We start from the raw sequence: 23556 nt of genomic DNA on the forward strand, positions 1-23556 counted from the left end.
TGTGCTGTAAATGGTAAAAAATTATCTATATTTAGATATAAATAAGCTAAAAAGAGAAAATTTTATTACGTACTGTGCTGAAAACCCAAGTAAAATTCCCTTCCCGAGGCTGACATCTTTTTAGTATTTCTTACTTTATATATGTAAAATTTGTAACACTCAGAGCAGAGGGGCACTAACTTCATGGACAAATGCTGCATTTTAGTATGTACCTGACAAAATCTCACTTCTAAAAATTAGATAAGAAAAGCTATTGTAATTTTCCTCAGTTGCAATATGAAGAATGTCCCCATTTAAATAATTTTATTTGAAAAGAATCTATTTATGAGGTACAGTGTGATGTTTTGCATATTTTCTTTCTTGAGATGTATGTCTCCTGTTGCCAAAGTGAACTGCTCACTGCAGGCTCTTCCACCCAGCCTCAACTGATCTTCCTACATCTCAGCTTCCCAAGTAGCTAGTACTACAGGCGCTTTCTACCACAGCTGGGCAATTTTTTTGTATTTTTAAAAATAGACAAGGGTTTCCCCATAGTGCCCAAGCTAGTCTCCAAATCTTCGGCTCAAGTGTTCTGCCGGCTTGGGACTACCAAAGTGATGGGATTTCAAGGGTGACTCACCACACTCAGCATGATATTTGGATAAGAGATTAAATCGAGCTACTTAAAATGTTCTAGGAGGAGAATATTCTAAATATTTTACCATCTTTTAGTGATTTGAAATATACAATAGGTCAAAGATCCCCGAACCCTAGCCTTCAACCCGTACCTATCTGTGGCCTGAATGTGATGCCGGAGGATGACATGTAATACCTGTCTGTGGAGAATGTAACGCCTGAGGATGACCTGAGGTGGTACACTTTTATCCGGAAACCATCCTCCCTACTCCCTCGCTGGCCCTCCCTGTCCCCGTGACAGCCTCACTGCCCCACCTGGCCTCTGTCACATTGCTCCTACCGGAAGACCCGCCCCACCACGTGCCCCTCGGAGCCCTGCCGCCAGCCCCCACTCCCAAACGTGTCCACCTCGCCGCCTTCTTCCCCTGCGCAACCCTTGTCTGAGGAAAAACTGACTTCTACTAAACCAGTCCCTGATGCGAAAATAGCAATGAAAGAGTCCATTACGTTACCCAGGCTGGTCTCAAACTCCTGACTTCAAGCCATCCTCCGACCTCCACTTCCCAAAATGCTAGGATTACAGGAGTAAGGCAGTGTGCCAGGTTAACAGAATAACTTAAGCGCATCTATTTTGTTCCAGTTTTCGGCTATCTAACTCCATTTATCTCGGTTACACCCACTTATTCGGTTTAAATTATTTACGGTGCCAAAGATACATGAAACATCTTTCAAATACTGTCATACAACGAAGGAGACAATCACAGGCTTTACAGAGGCAAACTGAAACTCAGATTATTTGTGGCCCCATATTTCTACATACACTAAAGTAACACAATTTATGTCAAAATTTGATAATTTCTTCCAAGCAAATCAGACACGCGACATGTGCTAACTAAAAGTGTGACTTTTTAATCGCAGTGGTTAAGTGTATTGCCTGTATTCTGAATTATGACCACATTCACAGAGAAAACCCGCTTTAATAAAAAGTGCACATGAAAACAAATGGCGGCTTAGCACCATCTCCCACAACTAGTCGGACATATTAGGCACTTAAAGGTAGAATCCTCAGCAAAAATCAATGAGTTTAACGAAAGTGAGTCTCTTAATAGCACTGAGGAGTTCTTTCCCCCACTGACTCCTCCCGTAATTCAACAACCACACATAGAAAACCCATCCCCTTTTGTAGACAAAATCCCAAACCTTTGCTTTCTATTCTTGCCGAGAGACCCAGCTGTCCAGAGAAACAGAAAATACCTGCGATTTTTAGTAGGACAAAGAGCCTGAGGTTCGCCTGGCCCTCAGGCCGTACGGAACCGGCTTCGGAACACCACAGGGCCAACTGCGGGAAGGACAGCGGCAGCTACCCTGAGAGGGAAGGACGCCAGAAGCCGTGCCCGGAAATCCCGCCTACCTCCAGCGGCCAATCATTGCGAAGGCGGTGGGCGTCAGCCAGTTCCTGCGAAGGCTGTGGGCGTGTCCTGAGGCCCCTCCGCCCCAGCTGGCCTGCAGCTCCATCATCTCGCGGTAACTCTTCCGAGACCACGCTTGTGCCATGTGGCGGGCGGCGGTGGAATAAGGCACACGCGAACTGTGAGCCCTTTGCAATTGTGGGCATGGAAGACCTACACCCTAACTGGCATCCTGAGTGTGGCAAGACATTAATTAACCCACAGGGAACACATGAAACATCTCACTTCATTAGGCAGGCTAGGCTGATGGTACCGAATATTGCAGATCCAGAGGGGAGAGAGAGGGACAAGCGCTGCCCGCTGGGGCGAGGGCAGCGGCGGTGGCTTGGGGGGATTGGGGCAGGGCGGGTGCGTGGGACTAAAGTTGACTGGTACGTTGCTGAGGTGGAATTCCTCTGCACCAGAAGCTGAAACCCTGCAAGGATTCTGTCAGGTCTAGGCAAATACATACTCCGAGTTCCATGGTTCCTCCCTGAGGATGCTGTACTCACAGGGGCATTCCAAAGGACTTCTCATCCTGTGTCCTGGGCACACGGGAGGCCTACCGCCATGGTCGCCAATGCAGTGATCCGTGTGCACTGCTTTGCTGGTGCAGAGGCTCTCACAAATGCAGTGGTGGCCGTGGTGCCTGCTAGCGGGGCTCTGGAAGCCAGGGCCTTGGCATCCGACTCCAGGGCTGCTGTGCGCAGCTAACCCTGCTGGGTATCTGAGCCGCAGTGTGAGAGTGACAGGCTAAGGGCCCTGTGGGGCTCCCCAGGAACCCTGTTCCACATAGGTGTAGGATGTGGTTCTCAGCAGGGCAAGGCCCGCAGGCCTCTCCTGGAGTTGCCCCCAGAGTCGAGGGGTGCCGGGGGAGGGGGTGGGGGGTGGGAGGCACAGGCTTTGCTCTGTTGGAGCCTCAAGGAGGGCACCATGTTAAGGCTGGAGGCTGTGCAGGAGAGGATGGTCTGTGCACAGAGCAGGAAGACAACCCTGGGGGAAGAGGCATGCTAGTGGGGGATGACATCATTGCAGAGATGGAGGTGGTGGCCAAGGAGGAGGCCAATGTGGAGCCACAGCAGGAGGACCTGCAGGCACAGCCTGGCCCTGGCCCCAGTACGCCCCGGCCAGCAAGAGACTCGCTGGACGTCCTTCACTTGGAGCTCCGCTACGTGAATGTCCCAGGCCACATGGCATCCCCGGCTTCTGGGCCAGAGCCATATCCTTGCAGCTTCCAATTCGGGATGGTTGGCAGCAGGGGATGGGCGCCGAGCTCCCGGGAGCGGAGGTGGGGGGAAACAAGGTGGTAGGCACTGGCGGTCAGCCAGGATTCAGGGCATGGGGGACAACAAGGGGAACCGAGAACAGGCTCATGCACATAGGAGGGCAGCTGAATTGCATGTGCCCTGAGGGCATGTGGTAGGGACAGGAAGCCAAGCACAGCACTCACCAGGGAGAACAGCAGCGCCAAGGACCCATCATAACAGCAGAAAGTTGAAGGATACGATTCACTGGGAAAGTCCCTGGAGGAAGGGGAGTCTGCATGCCCATGCCAGCCATGGAACTTCCCTGCTCCCCTTGCCTGTGTCCAGCAAGCTTACCCCAGAAACACAAGGTGCTCAAGACTCGATGTCACTGTGCACGGGGCTGCTGTCCTATGCAAGGCAGGCACTGTCTCCCCAGACACAATTTCTTCCCTGTGCCAGCACTGCACCCAAAGATGTTTAGGCCCTGAGTATATATAAGCTCCCTTGAAACCACTCGAGCTCCATGGGGAGAGCCAGGCACAGCCCCGTAGCTACTTCTACCCACAGCGGTTGCCTGGGGTGGACACGTGCACCCCTCAGGGAGACCAGGAGAAGGAGAGACCACACACTCAGACAGCAGCAGAGCCTGTCTAGCACCCAGCACAGGAGGGCCTCCTGCAGCTCAGAAACGCCGAGCAAGTAGTCGCCTCACACAACAACACCCCGCCCCCAACCCCCTGCCCACTTCTTCAGTGCCAGTCCCTGGTCAGAGCAGGTTGTCTGGGCCTGCCTCCACCCACCACCAAGACCACCACAGCTCTGATGGTGCCCTCCACGCCAGACAGAGACAGAGGGCCTGGAAGGGAAGGTGCCCTGCCCCACACTCTCCGTGCTCTTGCAAAGTTGCAGGGTGTTTCCTTGCACGCCCACCCAATCATCTGGCGGCTCCTTGACCAGAGGCAGCTTGTGCGGCACACCCAGATGTTGGCCGGGATCACAAATGATGATGAAGTCCTGCTAAGCTACGTACGCGATGGATTTGCAGGTCAGGCTAAGGAGCCTGAGTCTTCGGGAGGGGTCTGGTGTCTGGGTCAGGTTGAGGTACCCCTGGGACCCGGGGGTGTCTCAATGAGAGAGTTGGGAAGGAGAAACACACGCTTCACCCCAGCTAACAGGTCACCTCACCCCAGCTACATGAAATGCTGCTTTGAGTACGTCCTCTTTCTCCTTCTTGGCCAGGTAAGGGGAGGAAAGCAACTCTTCCGGGTACCGGCGGCAGGATGAAGTTTTCCTTTTATCACAGTCTTTACTTCCACAATGAAGTGATCATTCGGGAGTACTGCCTTGGCGTCCTCGGTAAGGAGCGCCTCCCAGCATGGTAGGGGAGCTGGTGTGTGGGAGGGTAGGTCTGGCATGAACCTTCCTGACTCCTCTCTCTGCAGGATACGGGATGTCTCATTCCACTGCAGTCTAGCGGTTGTGGGATCAGGAAGGTCAAGCCTCCAGCTGCAGGCCGTACAGCTCCTACCTGACCTTCTTCAGCTGGTTGGCTGAGCATGACTGCCCAGGTTCTGGCAGGATTGCTGAGGTGAGCGCCAGGTAGGGCATCATGGGAAAGGATCTTGCTGGTCATTCCTTGGCCTCTGGGGAACTGGCTTTGAGCCATGACCTGAACTAACCTATACCCACTTCTGCAGTCCCCTAGATCATCAGCCAGAGCCTGTAGCTCAATCCCCTGCAGTACTTCTCCAGGGAGGGAGGCCATTAGAGCGTGAACAGAGAGGAGGCCAGGTGAGCAGTCTAGGGCTGGGGACTGAGAGGCGGTTGATTCCTGGAGTTGTGCCCCACATGGAGAATCCAAGCCTCAGGGAGGTGACTGCAGTGAGCAATCCCACGCCATCCATGGGCTGGCGGAGAAATGGCCATCAAAGAACTGTAACACCCACATTTTAGGATTGGGGCACCTTAAGCCGCCTAAGAGGAATAAGTGTCTAAGGTCAGTGGGTGAGAAGCAAGGCTCAAGTGGTGGCTGTCTCATCATCCCTCACCGGCTGAGGCCTGAGGCCGGCTACCACTTGGGGCTCAGTTTGGGCTCAACCAGGGCCCTCTCGCCCTCCACGCAGATATCCTCCCAAGGCCCCTCTCTACGTCCTCCCTGATGGGCTGTCCCACGCCCATCATTTTTTGTTACAATGATCCCAGGCTTCCCTGAGATGCTTTCTGCCCTCTGCCATCATCACTCACACTTCCCTGCCCCACCCTGCCCCACCAGACAAGAGAGGCCGCTACACAGGGAATCTGGAGAACCACACTGGGCTCACAGGGGAGGAAATGTGAAGAGATTGCAAAATGGATGAGCCCTTCATTGTGTGTCCAGGGAGGGAACCTGGCTGGGAATTAAGGCCCACCTGAGTAGTGGTGTGGACACCCAGTGTTACTTATCATGATGCAGACCTGCTTTCTCACATCCCCTCATATTAATATGGAAGTTATTTTCTTGGAGTAGTGAAACAATGTGCACAAAGAAATAGTGTTTGTTCAGATTTGTGTAGAAATACAGCAGACGCGTCCCTTTTCCTTTACAATTCTCATGTGAGACTTGAAGTGTTTATTGAGTTGTAAGATACATTTTGATGGTTCTGCCCACAGCAAATTTTATGATCATGTTTGCACTGCAGAGACATGGAATCCAGAAAAGTTTTGAGTGACTTTCAGCTTCTTTTAGAGTACTTACTTGTAAATTTTGAATTTTTTTCCGTATAGTTCTCTTCAGTTTATTATTTTAATTTTATATGCAAGGTGATTCATTTGTTTTATTTGCCTTTTGTGGAAACTTCGTTTTAATGTACTTTCTGTTTTCTGTTAGATATGCGAGTTGAACTGTGAGTACAAAATTTTTATTTGCATTATTTAGTTGTTTTGGGGTGTCTGTGTGTGTTTTGAGGAGTATTGCTCTGTCACCCAGGCTGGAGTGAAGTGGCAGGATCTTGGCTCAACCTCAACCTCCGCCTCCCAGCTTCAAGCAATTCCCCTGCCTCGGCCTTCTGAGGAGTTGGGATTACTGGTGCATGCCACCATGTGCAGCTAATTTTTGTATTTTTAGTCAAGACTGGGTTTCACCATATTTGCCAGGCTGGTCTCCCACTCCTCACCTCAAGTGATCCACCCACTTTTGCCTGCCAAACTGCTAGGCTTACAGCGTGAGCCACCATGCCCAGCCTCATGTATTTCTTTATGTATTAGAACCCTTCTTCTACTCTCTTCATGTACACATATTTTAGAGTGATTGAAAGAATGTATTTTATTTATTTAGTCAATAGTACAATTTTAAAAGTAATCTTTTTATTCAGTAAATACAGTATTGTGAATAGGTTAAGCCTTGTATAGTATTGTCATTCTCTCTTTCATAAATTTTTCAAGAACTCTGATACTGTTTCCATCCCCCCGCCTCCGAGGAGAACATGCAGATAGGTCCAAAAAATTGTGGAAGTGAGTGGGTAGGAAAATATAATTTGAAGGCCGGACGGGGTGGTTCACGCCTGTAATCCCCACACTTTGGGAGGCCAAGGCTGGTGGATTACCAGACGTCAGAAGTTCAAGACCAGCCTGGTCAACATGGTGAAACCCCATCTCTACTAAATATTCGAAAATTAGCTGGGCATGGTGGCAGGTTCCTGTAATCCTAGCTATTTGGGAGGCTGAGGCAGGAGAATCGGTTGAACCCAAGAGGCGGTGGTTGCAGTGAGCCAAGATCACGCCACTGCACTACGGCCTGGGTCACGAGACCAAAGCTTTGTCTCCACCACCCCACAACCCCCAAAAAGCATTATTTTGGGAAAAACCCATCCAGCACTTGTAAAAATAAGGAATTATTAGGCATGGCCACTGTAGTGGTCTAAAACACACTTTGAAATTCTTCTCAAACCCATTTGAAAATATTCCTGATGGAGCTGAACACAGTACTCTGCCTAAGTCTCCTGCTCTCATGGGGACAAACCCCTTAGGAGCCCCCGACCAGTACATCACGCAGTCTAACACCCTGATAACACTATGCCGAAGGAACATCCAATGGAGAGACTCAAAGAAACAGAACAAGGTGTCTGAGCATCTCAGCAGTCCAGCCCCTGCTATTTGAGTCACGCTAGCCATGGCACCAGGGAGATGAGAAGACACCCGCCAATGTCCCCATCTTTGGCCATCACTAGATTGCATCCTCCTGAGTGCCCCTGAACCACATTCATTTGGCTGAGAGACTGAGGGCGATTGCAGAGACTGACCGTTAGGAAATTATAATTATGGTTTTAAGCCACTAAGTTTTAGATAATTCTGAAAAGCACTTCAGACTCCTAGAAAAACTGAGTTGTCTACTGACTTCATTGCAGAGAGCTGTAAAGGCCAACATCATGAATGCTAATACCCTGGAAAAGTCAAATCATCCAGACTCTTCTAAGCACAACAGATCTTTAATGTCCCTTCGCTATGGCTGGAGAATAATCTAACATGTATCTGATAGAGTTGTTTGAAAGCCTCTGTTCACATCTCTCAGACTGGTATGGGTCAACTCTGGTCTGGTTTAATTCTAGGCAACTGCAGCAGCTCACCTTTCATTTAGGTCATGGCCTACCCTGATTTTTTTGATCACTGACTGTGTCTTTGTCTGTGTGTGTATGTTTTGTGTGTTACCATATTTTATCTGAGGAGGCTAAATAGTAGTACTATAATTGTTTTGTAAACATAAAACATTCCAGGAAGTCAATATTGCTGATCAATCCAGCTTTAAAACAGATACGCAATTAGACATGACAAGATGCCACGTCTAGTATCGTACCAAAGCTAGCCAAGCTTGGTGGCCCATGGATGTTATCCCAGCTACTTGGAAGGCTGATGCAGGAGAATCCATTGAACCCTGGTGATGGAGTTTGCAGTAAAGTGAGATCACACCACTGTGCTCCAGCCTGGGCAGCAGAGCGAGACGCTGTCTCAGAAATAAAAAGAGAATAAAATAATAAAATAGGAGAGATCACGGGAGAGAGAAATGCATACAGCTGGGTGGGCACTGTGGCTCATGCCTGGATCCCAGCATTTTGAGAGGCTGATGTGGGTGGATCACTAAAGGAAAGGAATTCAAGACCAGCCTGAGCAAATATTGTGAAACCTGGTCTCTACTGAAAATACAAAGAATTTGCCAGGATTGGTGTCATATGATTGCAGTCGCAGCTGCTTAGGAGGGTGTGACTGGACGATTGCTTGAACCCGTGATAAGGAGGGAGCAGTGAGCTGAGATCACGCCACTGCACTCCAGCCTAGGTGACAGGGCAGGATTCTGTCTGAAAAAAAAAAATAAATCAGTGAGAGAGAAAGATACAGAGACAAAAAGAAAGAAAGACAGGAAGGAAGAAAGGAAGGGAGGGAAGGAGGAAGGGAATGAAAATTTGTACCTAACAGTTGTAAATACTTTTGGCATACATGTGATATTTTGATACAAGTAATGTGAACTGGTAAGGGAGGGATCAAAGAGGGGATGGGGGTGGGTTAAATTATACTTGCTTAGAAGGAATCATATCTAGTGTTCAGTGGCACAGGATGACTACACCTAATAATGATTTATTGTACATCTCAAAATAATTAAAAGAGCAAAGGTGAAATGTCGCTGATACCAAGAAAAGATACGCCAGACTCAGTGAGGTGGAATGTCGCTCATAATAAGAAAAGATATGCCAGACTCAGTGGCTCACTGCTATAATCACAACACTTTGGGAAGCCAGGAAAGGAGGATCATTTCGGTCTGGGAATTTGAGACCAGCCTGAACAACATATCCAAAGCATTGTCCCTACCACACACACACAAACACAAAAGCTGGGCATGGTGGTTGGTGTGTGTCCGTAATTCCAGCTACTTGGGAGGCTGAAATGGAAGGCTTGCACATTTGAACCCCGTGTTCAAGGCTGCAGTGAGCTATGATGGTGCCACTGCAGTCTAGGCTGGACAACAGTGTGAGACCTTGTCTCTAAAAAAGAAAAAAGAATCGATAACTGCTTGAACTGAAGGATACCCTATTTATTATTGATATATTTGTTGATTGACATAATTATTTTTGTGTTGGAGTCGCACTCTGTCACCCAGGCTAGAGTGCATGGTGCAATATCGGCTCACCGCAGCATCAGGCTCCCAAGTTCAAACCATTGTCCTGCCTGAGCCTCCCAATTAACTGCAACGTACTACAGGCAGGCACCACCATGCCCGGCTAATTTTTGTATTTTTGGTAGAGATGGGGTTTCATGGTGTTGGCCAGCCTGGTCTTCAACTCCTGTCCTAAAGTGCTCTGCAAGCCTCGGCCTCCCCAAGTGTTAGAATTAGAGACCTGAGCCATCACACATGGACAGTAAGATACACAAGACTCGGGGGATTTATCTTTTCACTTCATCCTCACAATGCTACAGGTGAATGAAAACACTTCATAACACGAATAACTCACTTGAAAATCAAAGTTGGTAACTTCTCCCTTTAAAATTATTTGTAAACTTACCCTATAAAAATTGATGATTGTGTCAAAATTTTTCAAGAACATACTTCCTCCTTGCAGATTAGTCTGTCAATTGTAAGAATTATGGACTGCAAAACTTCTGGAACTTGATGTATTTCATTTCTTTAGTTTGTATAATCAGGAAAATTAATTCATTTAGTTATTTCGGTCTAAATATTTTTATCATTCAATGATGTCTTAAAACTTTAAGCAATCCCGTCGGAAACTTTATGCTGTTGTTTATGTTTTATACACTTCACTTTCCTCTAAGTATGAGGTTTAAAGTGTTTCCATTCATATTATCAATTAAATACGATAGGCTGACAGTGGAGGCACATGCCTATGATCTTAGCACTTCGGGAGTCTGAGGAGGGTGGATCAGGATTTTAAGAACAGCCTGGCAAACAAGGTGAAACGCTGTCTGCACTAAAAATACAAAAATTGGCCCAGCTGTGCTGCACACATATCTAATACCAGTTACTCAGGATGCTGAGGCAGGAGAATAGCTTGGACCCAGAAGGCAGCGGTTGCCATAAGCCAAGACAGAGCCACTGCACCCCAGCTTCGGCGACAAAGCTACACTTCATCTCAAAAAAATGTGATACTATCCCAACCACTCTAGATTATTCCTATCTCTAAGAACATATTACTACACCATTATTTACAACATCCATTGGCAAAATATTCAAGAAAAAATTAACGTGGGTACCTCACAAGACAAAACACTTACTTTCCACTATTTAAACTACAAACATTTAAATTCATTATGGTATGCACCTGAGAAACTTAGCTGGTTCACTTCTGATTTACGTGAAAAAAAAAGTTTTCATTACCGTTATCCTCTTCAGTCACAGAATGCTTCACATAGAATGTTCTGGATGTCTTAAACTTTAGTATCAATACATCTAATTATTTCTTTGACCTGTACTATTCCTCTAAAAAATAAACATTTTCTGGTGAGGCAGACAGTTTTGTAGTCTTTCTGAAGACTTCTCCAACATTTTAACCTTGTTAGTTTTTAAAGAGAAACAGCCTAATTAGAAAACTTGAGCAGCTTGCAAGGGCGACATAACACATCCCTAATTTTGCATCTGTGTTCAAAGAAACAAAGGAAAACGTACAACAAACTACACAATTTACTCTCCTATTGAATTTGCTTTAAGCATGTGCGGCTAACCAATAACACCAGGCATCTTGCAGTACATGTAAAATTTTATTGTGAAAATTTTAAGGTAGATATTACATCTAAACACTTTTCAAATAGCATCAACAAGTATGAAATTACTTTGAAAACAATTCCTTTTCCTTTGAATACCTCAAAAAATTCATGGAGGAAGTCAGTATCTACCTCTCTCCACAAAACCAACATGTTTCTGTCAGTAATATGCAGGTAACGATGCAGAAATAACATTTCAATTTTTGATTTGCAAACAAGGTTTGGTATGCAATAACTATTATTTTGAATGCTTGCTTTAATATCTACTCGAGTCTCCTTTTTCAGATCGACTCTCCCCACCATCTACTATAGATGCCACATAACTTGAGCTACCATATGCTTCACGAGGATCAGGGAGCACCCTACCCAGAGAAGGCGCATTCCTTTGGTCTTTTCTGCAAACATGCTCACGATCACAATAATGAAAATCACCACAGCTCCTTGAGTAACTCTCCCAACTTCTGCCGTATCTATCTCGTGTATTACTATATGCATGGCAGGTGCTTCCACCATAAGACATCCGAGGCCCTCGTGTGGATGGTGCATCATGAGAGGTCCCTGCAGGGTTGATAAAATAATATGTGGGACTACATTTAAACATTTTTACTGCTATCATTAAAGCATGAAGTAGTTAAAGTACTATTTGGAAATATCTGCTTTCCTCCGCCTTTGTTGACAGGATATTAATCAAGTCTTCAATAGTCAGAAGGTTTTATTTAAGAGAAGTGTAAGAGTAGTATTTTGCAGCTTAACAAACTTAATTCTAAAGTAAATGCTCAGTCACATTTTCTTAACGTTAACTGAAGTTCTCACCTTCGTATCATTCCCTAGGCTTTATACTGATAATGAGTACCAGATAAGCACTGTTTATTTTATTATTTGTGCACAATGATGAAAATGAATAAATATGTTTCTGGGATGATCAAAAAAAAAAGAATACTCAATATTTAAACATGTTGCATATGTCCTTTACAATTTTCCTTAGAATTTCATTAAAATAACAATCCGGTCTATTAAATAAAATTCCGTAATTTACAAATCCATCCTGGACCCTTACCGTATCCCTGAAATGCATCTCTATAAGAACTTCCACGTAGATGTTCAGAATGATCTCTACCAAGGGCCTCACCATAGCCATCGTGATAACTAAATTGAAAAAAAAGTCTTTTCAATTTCCGAATGAACAATTTAAGAAATCCATTTGATAAATCCAGATAACATGACAGTACCTATATCCTCTAGAGGAATGTTCATCCCAACTAGAATGACCATAATCACGGTATGCATAGTCTCTAGGTGGTGGAGTATAATCCCTGGTTTTTCGGGAACTTGGACTATTTCTGCGTGCACAAGTTTAAGCAAGGAATGTTAAATTGTCAACTTGCAGTATCCAAAATAGAACTACATTACAACTTAAACACAGTTAAATTGCCAACCATCTAAATAAAATACCCACAGATCCCAAATGCCCAAAATGCCCAAATGCCCAAAAAGCACATGAAACAGATACTGATAATCAATGATGCAGGAAATGCATTTCAAATAAAAAAGGAGCTTCCACACTTCACACACACGCACTGGAAGGGCAATAAATTTTCAAAAGCAGGAAATAACAAGTGTTTGAGAGGATGTAGATAAAATGGAGCCCTGACACAATGTTATTTGGAATGAACAATATAAGAAATCTATTTGATAAATCCAGAAAAAGTTACAGTATCTATATCCTCTAGAGGAATGTTCATCCTGCATAGAATGACCATAGTCTCAGTATGCCTAGCCTCTAGATGGTGGAGCATAATCCCTAGTTTCTCGGGAACTTGGATGATTTCTCTGTGCATAAGTTTAAGCAACAAATTTTAACTTTTCATCTTCTAGTATCGAATACATGACTAACTTACAACTTTAAATTAAAAGGCCAAACATCTAAATAGATATTTCTCCAAATAAAATAGGCAAATGCCCAAAAAGCACAAGGGACAGATACTGATATTCAGTGATTCAGAAAATGCATTTCTTTTTGTTTTATTATACTTTAAGTTCTAGGGTACATGTGCATGATGAGTTAATGGGTGCAGAAAATGCATTTCAAATCCAAAATGAGATATCATATTTCACACACACAGATGAATGGCAATAAATTTTCAAAAGCAGGAAATAACAAGTGTTTGAGAGGATGTAGGTAAATTGGAGCCCTGATACAATGTTAGTTGGAACGAACAATTTGAGAAATCTATTTGACAAATCCAGAAAAAGGTACAGTACCTATATCCTCTGGAATCAGTTTCATGCCGACGAGAATGACCACAATCACGGTATGCATGGCCTCTAGATGGTGGAGCATAATCCCTAGTTTCTCGGGAACTTCGATGATTTCTGTATGCATAAGTTTAAGCAACAAATTTTAAATTTTCAACTTCTAGTATCCGATACATGACTAACTTACAACTTAAAATTAAAAGGCCAAACATCTAAATAGATATTTCTCCAAATAAAATGGGCAAATGCCCAAGATGCACATGGGACAGATACTCATATTCAGTGATTCAGAAAATGCATTTATTTATTTTTATTATACTTTAAGTTCTAGGGTACATGTGCATGATGAATTAATGGGTGCAGAAAATGCATTTCAAATCCAGAATGGGATATCATATTTCACACACACACACTGGAAGGGCAATAAATTTTCCAAAGCAGGAAATAACAAGTGTTTGAGAGGATGTAGATAAATTGGAGCCCTGATAGAACGTTAGTTGGAATGAACAATTTAAGAAATCTATTTGACAACTCCAGAAAAAGGTACAGTACCTATATCCTCTAGAGGAATGTTCATCCCGATTAGAATGACCATGATCACGGTATGCATAGCCTCTAGATGGTGGAGCATAATCCCTCGTTTCTTGGCAACTTGGATGATTTCTGTGTGCATAAGTTTAAGCAACAAATTTTAAATTTTCAACTTCTAGTATCCAATACATGACTAACTTACAACTTAAAAAAATTAAAAGGCCAAACTTCTAAACAGTTTTTCCCCAAATAAAATCGGCAAATGCCCAAAAAGCACATGGGACAGATACTCATATTCAGTGATGCAGAAAATGCATTTCTTTTTGTTTTATTATACTTTAAGTTCTAGGACACAAGTGCATGATGAGTTAATGGGTGCAGAAAATGCATTTCAAATCCAAAATGGGATATCATATTTCAAACACACATTGGAATGGCAATAAACTTCAAACAGCAGGAAATAACAAGTGTTTGAGAGGATGTAGATCAATTGGAATGCTGATACAATGCTAGGTTGGAACGGAACATGATGCAGCTACTATGGAGAAATGTGGTGGTTCCTCAAGAAAACAAACATCATTATCATAGGACCATGCAATTCCACTCATATACACCCAGAACCGAATAGGCATACTCAAACAAATATTGGTGCGTAGAAATACTCGGGTGGAAACAACCCAGATAAAATAATGGGTTAATAGCTTGTGGAAGGAGTGAAGTGCTATGATGTAAATGAACCTTCAGGACATCATGCAAAAGGAGAGGAGACAAATACAAAAAGTCATGTAGTGTTTGAGCACATTAACATTAAATACCCACAACAGGTTAAGTTCAGAGGCAGAACACTGACTGGTGTTATCTAGCAGCTGAGGAAAAGGAGAAACTGGGAGGGACTGCTTAACTGGTAGTTGGAGTTTTAATTTGGAGTAATGAAAATGTTCTGGAAGTCGATGGAGGTAGTTGTTGCCTGGCACAGAACGTATTAAACACCACTTAACTGTTCACCTTATAATATTTAATTTTGTTATGTGAATTTCATCACCACAGAAAAAAAAATCAACTGTGTTTTTTAATTTTTCCTTTACCCATCGTTAGTTGCATAACCATCATATCTTGGTGACATGCGATCATTTCTCCAGGAAGATATTGTCCCTCTGCGTGGAGGAACTCCATAATTCTCTCTTCTTTGTGACATGGGACCTTTAACATTCAAATGATGGAACATTACGTAAAGAACACCAAATCTGAAACGCTATTTTCTCTTCTCTCAAACAACTTTTTTAAATTATTTCTTCTATGACTCCATTCTTTGTTTCCTAAATTACTAGACAGACATGACACTGTGAATATTTCTCATGGCTTTGGATAATCCCATGGCTTCCACAAGGCCAGTTCTTCTAATGAAGCTGAAGGCAAACATTAATGCTTAGGTAAAAGTTCATTTGTAATGGTTAATAACTACTTAGTTCTTATTTTCCTTTTCATGTAAATTACTGATGACTGTGAGTGACACAGGGAAAACATGTAAAACCATCAAACTCTTCACTGATTTTAAAGTTTACATACATTGTCCTTTCTCAGCCAAAGAAGGTGGATTTTCCAATATCATTCTGTCCATCTCACACACACATAAATACAGCTACCTTTAAATGACTATATGCTAAATGTTTACATAAAAGTTCTTTATCTCTAACTGGTTGGCTCTATCTTAAATGTTGACAAATTTAAATGTATTAGTGAAGATTTTCTAATGATGGTCAGGATTTGCTTTTACTGCAAAGAAAGCAATGCTATGCAAGGGGTCATTACAACATTGTTGCTATTTCAAAATAGAAAGTTTCTCCTTTAATATATTCTTCACTTGCTATTCCTTAGAGGTCAGTGTTTCACATATGATACCTTCACTGGCTAATTTTCCAATGGAAATGTGTTGGCTTGGGTATCCTGAAGCCAATAAATACCTCCTTTCACCGATACTCTACGTATGAAATGTAAAATTGAAAATGGCAGTTTTTAACTTCCTCCATATGTGGATGGAGGACTAAGAAAGAATTTTAATTTGCTCTGCTTAAACTTCCTTGCTAAGAACTTTTATTTATTGTCTTATTTTCTTCTGCTCAGTCTGCAGTCTTACAATTCTCAAAAGTATTACTTGCATTCAACCCTACTGCTCACCTCATGTTGCTTAGTTCTAAATTCTCTCCTCAAATAATTTCAAATCTTACACTAAGGACCTTGTGTTAATGTTTAAACATCCCGGTACAATCTCAATTACTGATTTACATACACCTATATTTCACAACTCTGCATTTCTGTGATATCCACTTAATTTAAGAATTTTGGACTCCTACGTGTCTACCTCTCGAGCCTTAAATTTATTTTTAAATCATATTTAAGCCCAATGACTCCTTGTCTGCTAAATGCTCTTGTAGTTCTTTTGAATCTTCATGCAAGCAGTGAGTATGCCTTGCACATACGCATTACTGAGGTCTCAGAAGCTGGATGGCCAGGCTTAGCGGCTCACACTGTGAGTGAGTGTGGAAGGCTGAGGCAGCTGGACCGCTTGAGCCCCGGGCTTTAACATCAGTTTTGACAATGTAGTCAGATCCTCTCTCTACAAAAACATAGGAAAAAAATGTAGCTAGGTGTGCTGCTGCATGCCTGTAGTTGCAGAAACTCGGGAGGCTGAAACAGCAGAATTGCTTGAGCCCAGGAATTTGAGGCTATAGTAAGCCGTCATCTCACAAATTTGAGGCTATGGTAAGCCGTCATCTCACATAGTGCTCTCTCACCTAGTAAGAGCAAGACTCCAACCCGGCAAAGTCACCGAACAAGCAATTTTTAGAATGGGACACCAGGGGACTTAGGAAATGGAAGAATTAATTACATCAAGAAGCCTACCATCAAAGAATACTGCTAGGAACTTTTAGAAAAATTAAGGGGAATTTTCTAGCCAACACAGGATTAAAAGGAATGTTGGCCTCACTCTAATCACTTCTTTGATCTGCAATGAGAAGCTCAAGTATTTCTTCAACATAAATCTGAAATGTACCTAGTGAGATAGAAACTATAATAAAAGCTATCAATCAGCAATTATGCTCACGTATGTGTCACTTCCCTTTTGTTCAATGAACTTAAAGGTAAGCATTCAGGTAAAACGGCTCATTTTCAGTCATACAAAAACTACGGTCTTTCTGTCAGGTAGCATTTACCTTGGCTTCCCATCCAACTACTGCTTCTTGCCACAGCAGAAGGAGCAGATTTTTTCGGAGGAGGCCCTCCACTTCTTGAAGATGGACCTCTTTTAACTGGAGTGAGTCCCCTAGAATAACTCATCTTGAGATCAGGAGTGTATCCACCATCTTCTGAATTTCAAACAAAATCTTTTTAGTTAACTAACATCACTGTTTCTTAAATGGCTAAGTTTTAGTTGTTTACAAATATTTTCTACATTTTATAACAAATTCACATTTTGTCTAAACTAATAAAATTAGCATTCCTACATGGTATTAGTACACTTCAAGCAATAAAAGTTCATTTAGAAAATCTAGAAAGAAACTCAAGTATCATAATATATCGGTATGAGGGAGAGATGTGGGAAAATGGGGCGTGAACAGGGCAGAAACCTATCACTAAAATATCTAAATATAATAGGCATAAAAATATTAAAAGAAAAATGATAACTGACTGTTTATATCCTTCTGTAATGAGGAAAAATTTTCAAAGCACATCATAAAGATAAACTAATTTCCATTCAAAGAAACTCAAATATTTCCAATACCAAGAAGTCACATATCAGGAAAATACATTGTCTCTAAAATTTGTTAACACAATATAGAATTCTTAAAATTCCCTTATGAGACACTAATTTTCAGATGAGACTATGCTGAATTTTAACAGTCTTTAAGAATTGCATATTCGGTAATATAAACATATTTTTTTACATCTACAAAAATGTAGATATATGCCAATTGCCAGGTGGTGTTACAGGTTAGAATTTATATATACATTCTCGTCCGTGGCAGAGTATAATTGAACCTCACCCTCAAGATCAGTGGAGACAAAATAGCCATGAAGCTATGCATCTTAAACTGGAGCAAACACTGCAATTTCAACTTGAAAACAATCTCCAATTAATTACACGTCTGGTTATTAAAACTCCAAGTTAATTGTTAGAGTTTTGAAGGTTGGTTAATAGATAATACAACTTAACCAACAGGTTTATTTATTTATTTATTCAGATGCACTCTTGCCCTATCACGCAGGCTGGAGTGCCATGGCATAACCTTGGCTCACTGCAGCTTTTGCCTCCCAGGTTCCCGTGATTCTCCTGCCTCAGCCTCCTGAGTAGCTGGGATTACAGGTGCACGCCACCACGCCCAGGCAAATTTTTTTGTATCTTTAGGAGAGACAGGGTTTCACCATGTTGGCCAGGCTGGTCTGGAAATCCTGACCTCGTGGTCCACCTGCCCTGTACTCCCCAGGTGCTGAGGTGACAGGCGTGAGCCACCTCGCCCAGCCCATCCAACAGTTTTTTTTTTTTCCTTTTTTTTTTAAATATATGGTTTGTTTTTCTTTTGGATGTAAAGATGGACCCCTCATTTCTATTAAGTAAATCACTCATAAATATCATTTTCAGTGACTCAGCCTCCAGCAAAGAAAGATTCATACATATCTGTGAAGCCGTGGTTTTTAGAACTTTCCAGAGTCACACACTCTTTTCAGAAATTAAAGTTCTACATTTCTTCAATTGAAAATGCTTTATGGCAGGCCAATGTACAAACTCTCTGTATCAAAATTACAAAGCAATACATTTGCATAGATGTTTCCACATGTAGACACAAGAAAACAAATACTGCAAAATCAATCTTCAGTATTCAGTTACTTTTTCCTGTTGGAAAATTTTAAATATTACATCGTACTTTGATAATACAACTGACACGAAGTTCTGGGCCCTAAAGTAGAAAACTCTAAAGTATAATGAATATAAATGGGTTCTGCAGAAAACCGGTTGAGTACAGGCAATCAGCATTCACAAACACAACCCAGTTTCAAATGTGTGTTACTTCAATGCAAACTTACTATAATTTTAAAACAAATGTTAGATATTAGTTCAATCATTCTTCTAATACGCCTTTAGTACTTAGAAATAAGTTTGCTTATTATCAATAAGCTAATTTTCTCTTCATACAGGAAATAAAAAAATTGAGAAATTTCGATATCGTCAAACTTATTTTCTTTCAGTCCTATGGTTCCATCTTTATATTTTAAAACATTACCCAGGTGTCCTTCATGTGAGGGAAGCCACCCTCTTGTTCCTCCACTGCTTCCTCTTGCAGATCTCAGACTTCCTGAAGGGCTTCTGTTTCTCGAAGAAGCTGGTGGTCTCCGCCTACCATCACTTTGAAAAGATGGTTTCTTGGCTTGTTCTACTTTTATTGCTTTTCCATCCAAAGACTAGAAGTATTAAGGGTACTATCAATAACACTGGCACATTTAACGTATGCACATTTTACAAACATTTTTACATCAACTGTAGTTCAATTCGAGGTATTCTCTCTCAAAAGGAAACTTTTTTTTCTCCTAAAATGAACACATCTTTCGCAATGCCAAATTTGAGACAGTTACTGAGCACATGCCTTCCATTAAGGGACCAAACACAAATTCTATTTTTCAAATTCCTTGAAAACTTCTCCATTATTAAAAAAAAAAAACTCAAACATAAAAAAAAAAGATTGACCCATCACACATTCTATGGAAGAATGTGGCACATCTGTTTTTTACAATATATAATCCACTTCATCTTTGTAGTCACATCACTGATTTGAAAGTTGCAATGTCCCAACGAAACTTGTGTCATTTAAAAAAAACATGAGCTTACTTTTTCAGAGTGATTAGTCACATTACTCATTATGAGTTGTTTCTTGTTGGATTTGCTAACACTTACATAAAATGTCCCCATATGATTTACAATTCTATATTGACTCTAAAAATGTTTCTGTAAATGTGATCCTTGTTTGATCTCATTAAGTTTTCTTGCCTTACTCATTTCTTACCTTGCCTTAGACGTGCCCCTAAAAAACGAATCTTAATATAGTACTTCAGGTAATTTCTCAGAAATGCTTAACTATCCTAATTAATTTCATAATAACATTTTTCACTGTAATCTTTTCTACAGGCCACAGCAATTTTTGAAAACAGTTCAGCTAATAATGTGATTTTAAAATTACATGGCTTTTGTTATTTGGAGGAAGGACTTAAATCCCTGAACAAGACCCCTTGCAGCCACATCGCCCGTTGTTCCTACCTTGAAACTTCTTTTGTTATTTCTGGGCTCAAAATATTTTCCCCAGATTTGCCCACGGCTGCTTCCTTCCCAGTGTTCTGAAGTCAGCCAAAATTCCTTAACTGTTAATTCCCTCTGAAAACTCGAAGAACCTCCTTTATTGGCCATCTTAACATTAATGTGCATACAACATTCATAGTTATTTTAACACAATAAAATATGTGAGATGAAGTAATTTAGAAATAACGTTGGCTGGGCGCGGTGGCTCACACCTGTAATCCCAATACTTTGGGAGGCCGAGGCAGGTGGATCATGAGGTGAAGAGATACAGCTCATCCTGGCTAACAGGGTGAAACCCCATCCCTACTCAAAGTACAAAATTAGCTGGGCGTGGTGGCATGCCTCTGTAGCCCCTGGTACTGGGAGGCTGAGGCAGGAGAATCGCTTGAACCCGGGAGGCGAAGGTTGCAGTAAGCCAAGATGGCCCCACTGCAATCCAGCCTAGGGCATGCAGCGAGTCTCCATCTTAAAAAACAAACAAACGAACAAAAACTTTACACAAATTATCTGCCCTTTTGCTTGAAAACTAGAGGGAAAAAAGAAATTATCATAGATTCCTATACAGAAGTCAAAATTATCTCCATACCTACCACAAAGCCATGAACCAAAAGCAACTCTCGGTTTCTACCACAGCTTGAAATACTAATTTATAAGGGTGAATAAAAATGTACTTTCTGCTATGTGACAGGAAGTGTGCTAGATGTAACAGAAAGAAAAGCAACTAGCAAGACTTAAATATGCACTATATACAATTTCACGATCAATAGATTAATACATAGTACAGCGAGTAGAAAATACCTACAATACGCAATGAGGAAGAAAATATGAAATCTAAGTGGTTTTTGAAGCATAAATTTTATTTATGAGCCATACACAGGGAAGGATAATTCTCAAGAAGTCTAAAAAAGCACTTTGGGAATAGCCTGAAGACTAACAGGACCTAAAAACAGATTGGGATAACGTTATTTATTTATTTTATTTATTTTTTGTTGTTTTGAGACGGATTCTTGCTCTGTTGCCAGGCTGGAGTGCATCGGCGTGGTCTCGGCTCACTGCAACCTCTGCCTCCTTGGGTTTAACCGATTCCCCTGCCTCAGCTTACTGACTAGCCGGAACTACAGGCACACACAACCAGATGCAGCTAATTTCTTTTTTTTTTTTTTTTTTGTATTTTAGTAGCAACAGGGTTTCACCATGTTGGCCATTATGGTTTCTTTCTCCTGACCTTGTGATCTGCCCGCCTTGGCCACCCAAAGTGTTGGGATTACATGCATGAGCCACCATGCCCGGCATGATTGGGATAATGCTATAAAGCAAAAAACACTAAAGAGCACAGAATGGAATGCTCTTGACTACAATGTAAAGGAATTCAATAATTAACATAATTACATAGAAGTTTAAAGCTTAAGTAAACACACAATCTCTAGATTTAAGACTCAACAGGACAAGAGACCATTGGTTCAATCAAAACAAGTCCTCAAACACACTGGGGAAATGAGTAATTAGCTATTCATGTTACATAAATTACTCTGGTGACAGGAAAGAAATGTCCTTAGGAGAAAAAGCAAGCACGGAGCCAAGAATGCCAGTTACTTCTTCTGTTATCTGACTTCAATGTTCTCATATTATTTTCTATTTTCAACTACTTAACCTTTCCGTAAATGTAAGGGTCTCATTTAAATACACTTTTGCAAGAATATATTTTCATAAAATACATTCTTCAAGAAGGAAAGAGTCTTTCCTTCTTGTGCATCTGTTATTAATAGCATTTAATAAATATTGACTTATTACTTTCATTTACATGAGGGTTCCTTTTAAGTTTTAAAGCTCTTCAAAACCTTTTAAAATCTATTTGCACTCATATCGAAATACAAACATAGAAAAAGGTTACCAAATATTAATTTATAGAATGTTAATTCCAATACCCTTCCAACTACACTTGCACGTATATGGCACAAAAAAGAGGATGGCTTCATATGTCATTCTACTATCTTCAAAAGTTTAGTAATATTAAAAAGACCTAGAAATATTGTTAATTGAAGAACAGAGTTAGAATATTAGTAATAAGGGACTCTTACCTTTCCATTCATATCTTTGGCAGCATTCTTAGCATCTGCAGGGTTCTCAAAAGTAATAAATGCAAAGCCTCTGGATTTGCTGGTTCGATCCTTTATCAAAAGAACTAAAATATATGAAAACATTTTACATTCATATAATGGACTCATCAAGGTACTCACCATCTAAAGGTTACATCAAACTAAAAAATAATTGCATTTCACATCACTATTATGGTTCTCAGTACTCAGTCACCCCTACAGTCAGTCTAGTTTATTCCAGTTTGTTTCGGAACTCCACAGCACATTTACTTTCCCTCATTTTCCTTTCTAAGTAGTAGGTTATCCTTTCCACAGAACCTTAACCTACTACTATGAGAATTTTCCAAATATCAAACGGATACTACAAAATAAGAGTTTAAAATGCATAAGGCATTTTAACGTAGGTATACAATGAACTTCGAAAAAATATATTTTTTCAAAACATATATATATAACATACATATTTTAAACATACATATTGAAATATACATGTGAAAATACACACACACACACACACACACACACACACAGAGACACGGTTTGAAGAGTTACCTTCTGATATGGGACCATGTTTCCCAAATACTGCTTTAAGCATCTTCTCATTGGTTTCTCTATTGAGGCCACCAATGAAAAGCTTGCCAGGATGATCTGCTTCTACCATTGTGCTGTAAATGGTAAAAAATTATCTATATTTAGATATAAATAAGCTAAAAAGAGAAAATTTTATTACGTACTGTGCTGAAAACCCAAGTAAAATTCCCTTCCCGAGGCTGACATCTTTTTAGTATTTCTTACTTTATATATGTAAAATTTGTAACACTCAGAGCAGAGGGGCACTAACTTCATGGACAAATGCTGCATTTTAGTATGTACCTGACAAAATCTCACTTCTAAAAATTAGATAAGAAAAGCTATTGTAATTTTCCTCAGTTGCAATATGAAGAATGTCCCCATTTAAATAATTTTATTTGAAAAGAATCTATTTATGAGGTACAGTGTGATGTTTTGCATATTTTCTTTCTTGAGATGTATGTCTCCTGTTGCCAAAGTGAACTGCTCACTGCAGGCTCTTCCACCCAGCCTCAACTGATCTTCCTACATCTCAGCTTCCCAAGTAGCTAGTACTACAGGCGCTTTCTACCACAGCTGGGCAATTTTTTTGTATTTTTAAAAATAGACAAGGGTTTCCCCATAGTGCCCAAGCTAGTCTCCAAATCTTCGGCTCAAGTGTTCTGCCGGCTTGGGACTACCAAAGTGATGGGATTTCAAGGGTGACT

General features: G+C 41.4%; 1 protein-coding gene across 3 annotated transcripts; it reads right to left on the bottom strand.

The window, feature by feature from the left end:
- Window positions 1–11306: 11306 nt before the first annotated feature.
- On the bottom strand, window positions 11307–22940 carry LOC129395726 (RNA-binding motif protein, Y chromosome, family 1 member F/J-like). 3 transcript variants are annotated; one of them, XM_055107144.2, is made up of 11 exons: window positions 22832–22940; window positions 22262–22365; window positions 19117–19294; window positions 17050–17202; window positions 14923–15037; window positions 13859–13969; window positions 13313–13423; window positions 12829–12878; window positions 12280–12340; window positions 12108–12196; window positions 11307–11608 (listed from the first exon to the last, which is right to left on the bottom strand). In XM_055107144.2, exons 1-11 carry the CDS (start codon window positions 22938–22940, stop codon window positions 11307–11309), a joined length of 1383 nt encoding a protein of 460 aa, XP_054963119.1. The 3 variants fall into 3 exon arrangements, with proteins under 3 accessions (XP_054963119.1, XP_063458066.1, XP_063458067.1); XM_063601996.1 differs by lacking the exon at window positions 12829–12878 and having other exon boundaries at window positions 12280–12390; XM_063601997.1 differs by lacking the exon at window positions 12829–12878 and having other exon boundaries at window positions 12280–12390; window positions 22262–22351; window positions 22832–22882.
- Window positions 22941–23556: the final 616 nt, after the last annotated feature.

Source organism: Pan paniscus, chromosome Y, assembly GCF_029289425.2.
Source record: "Pan paniscus chromosome Y, NHGRI_mPanPan1-v2.0_pri, whole genome shotgun sequence".
NCBI classification, from domain to species: domain Eukaryota; kingdom Metazoa; phylum Chordata; class Mammalia; order Primates; family Hominidae; genus Pan; species Pan paniscus.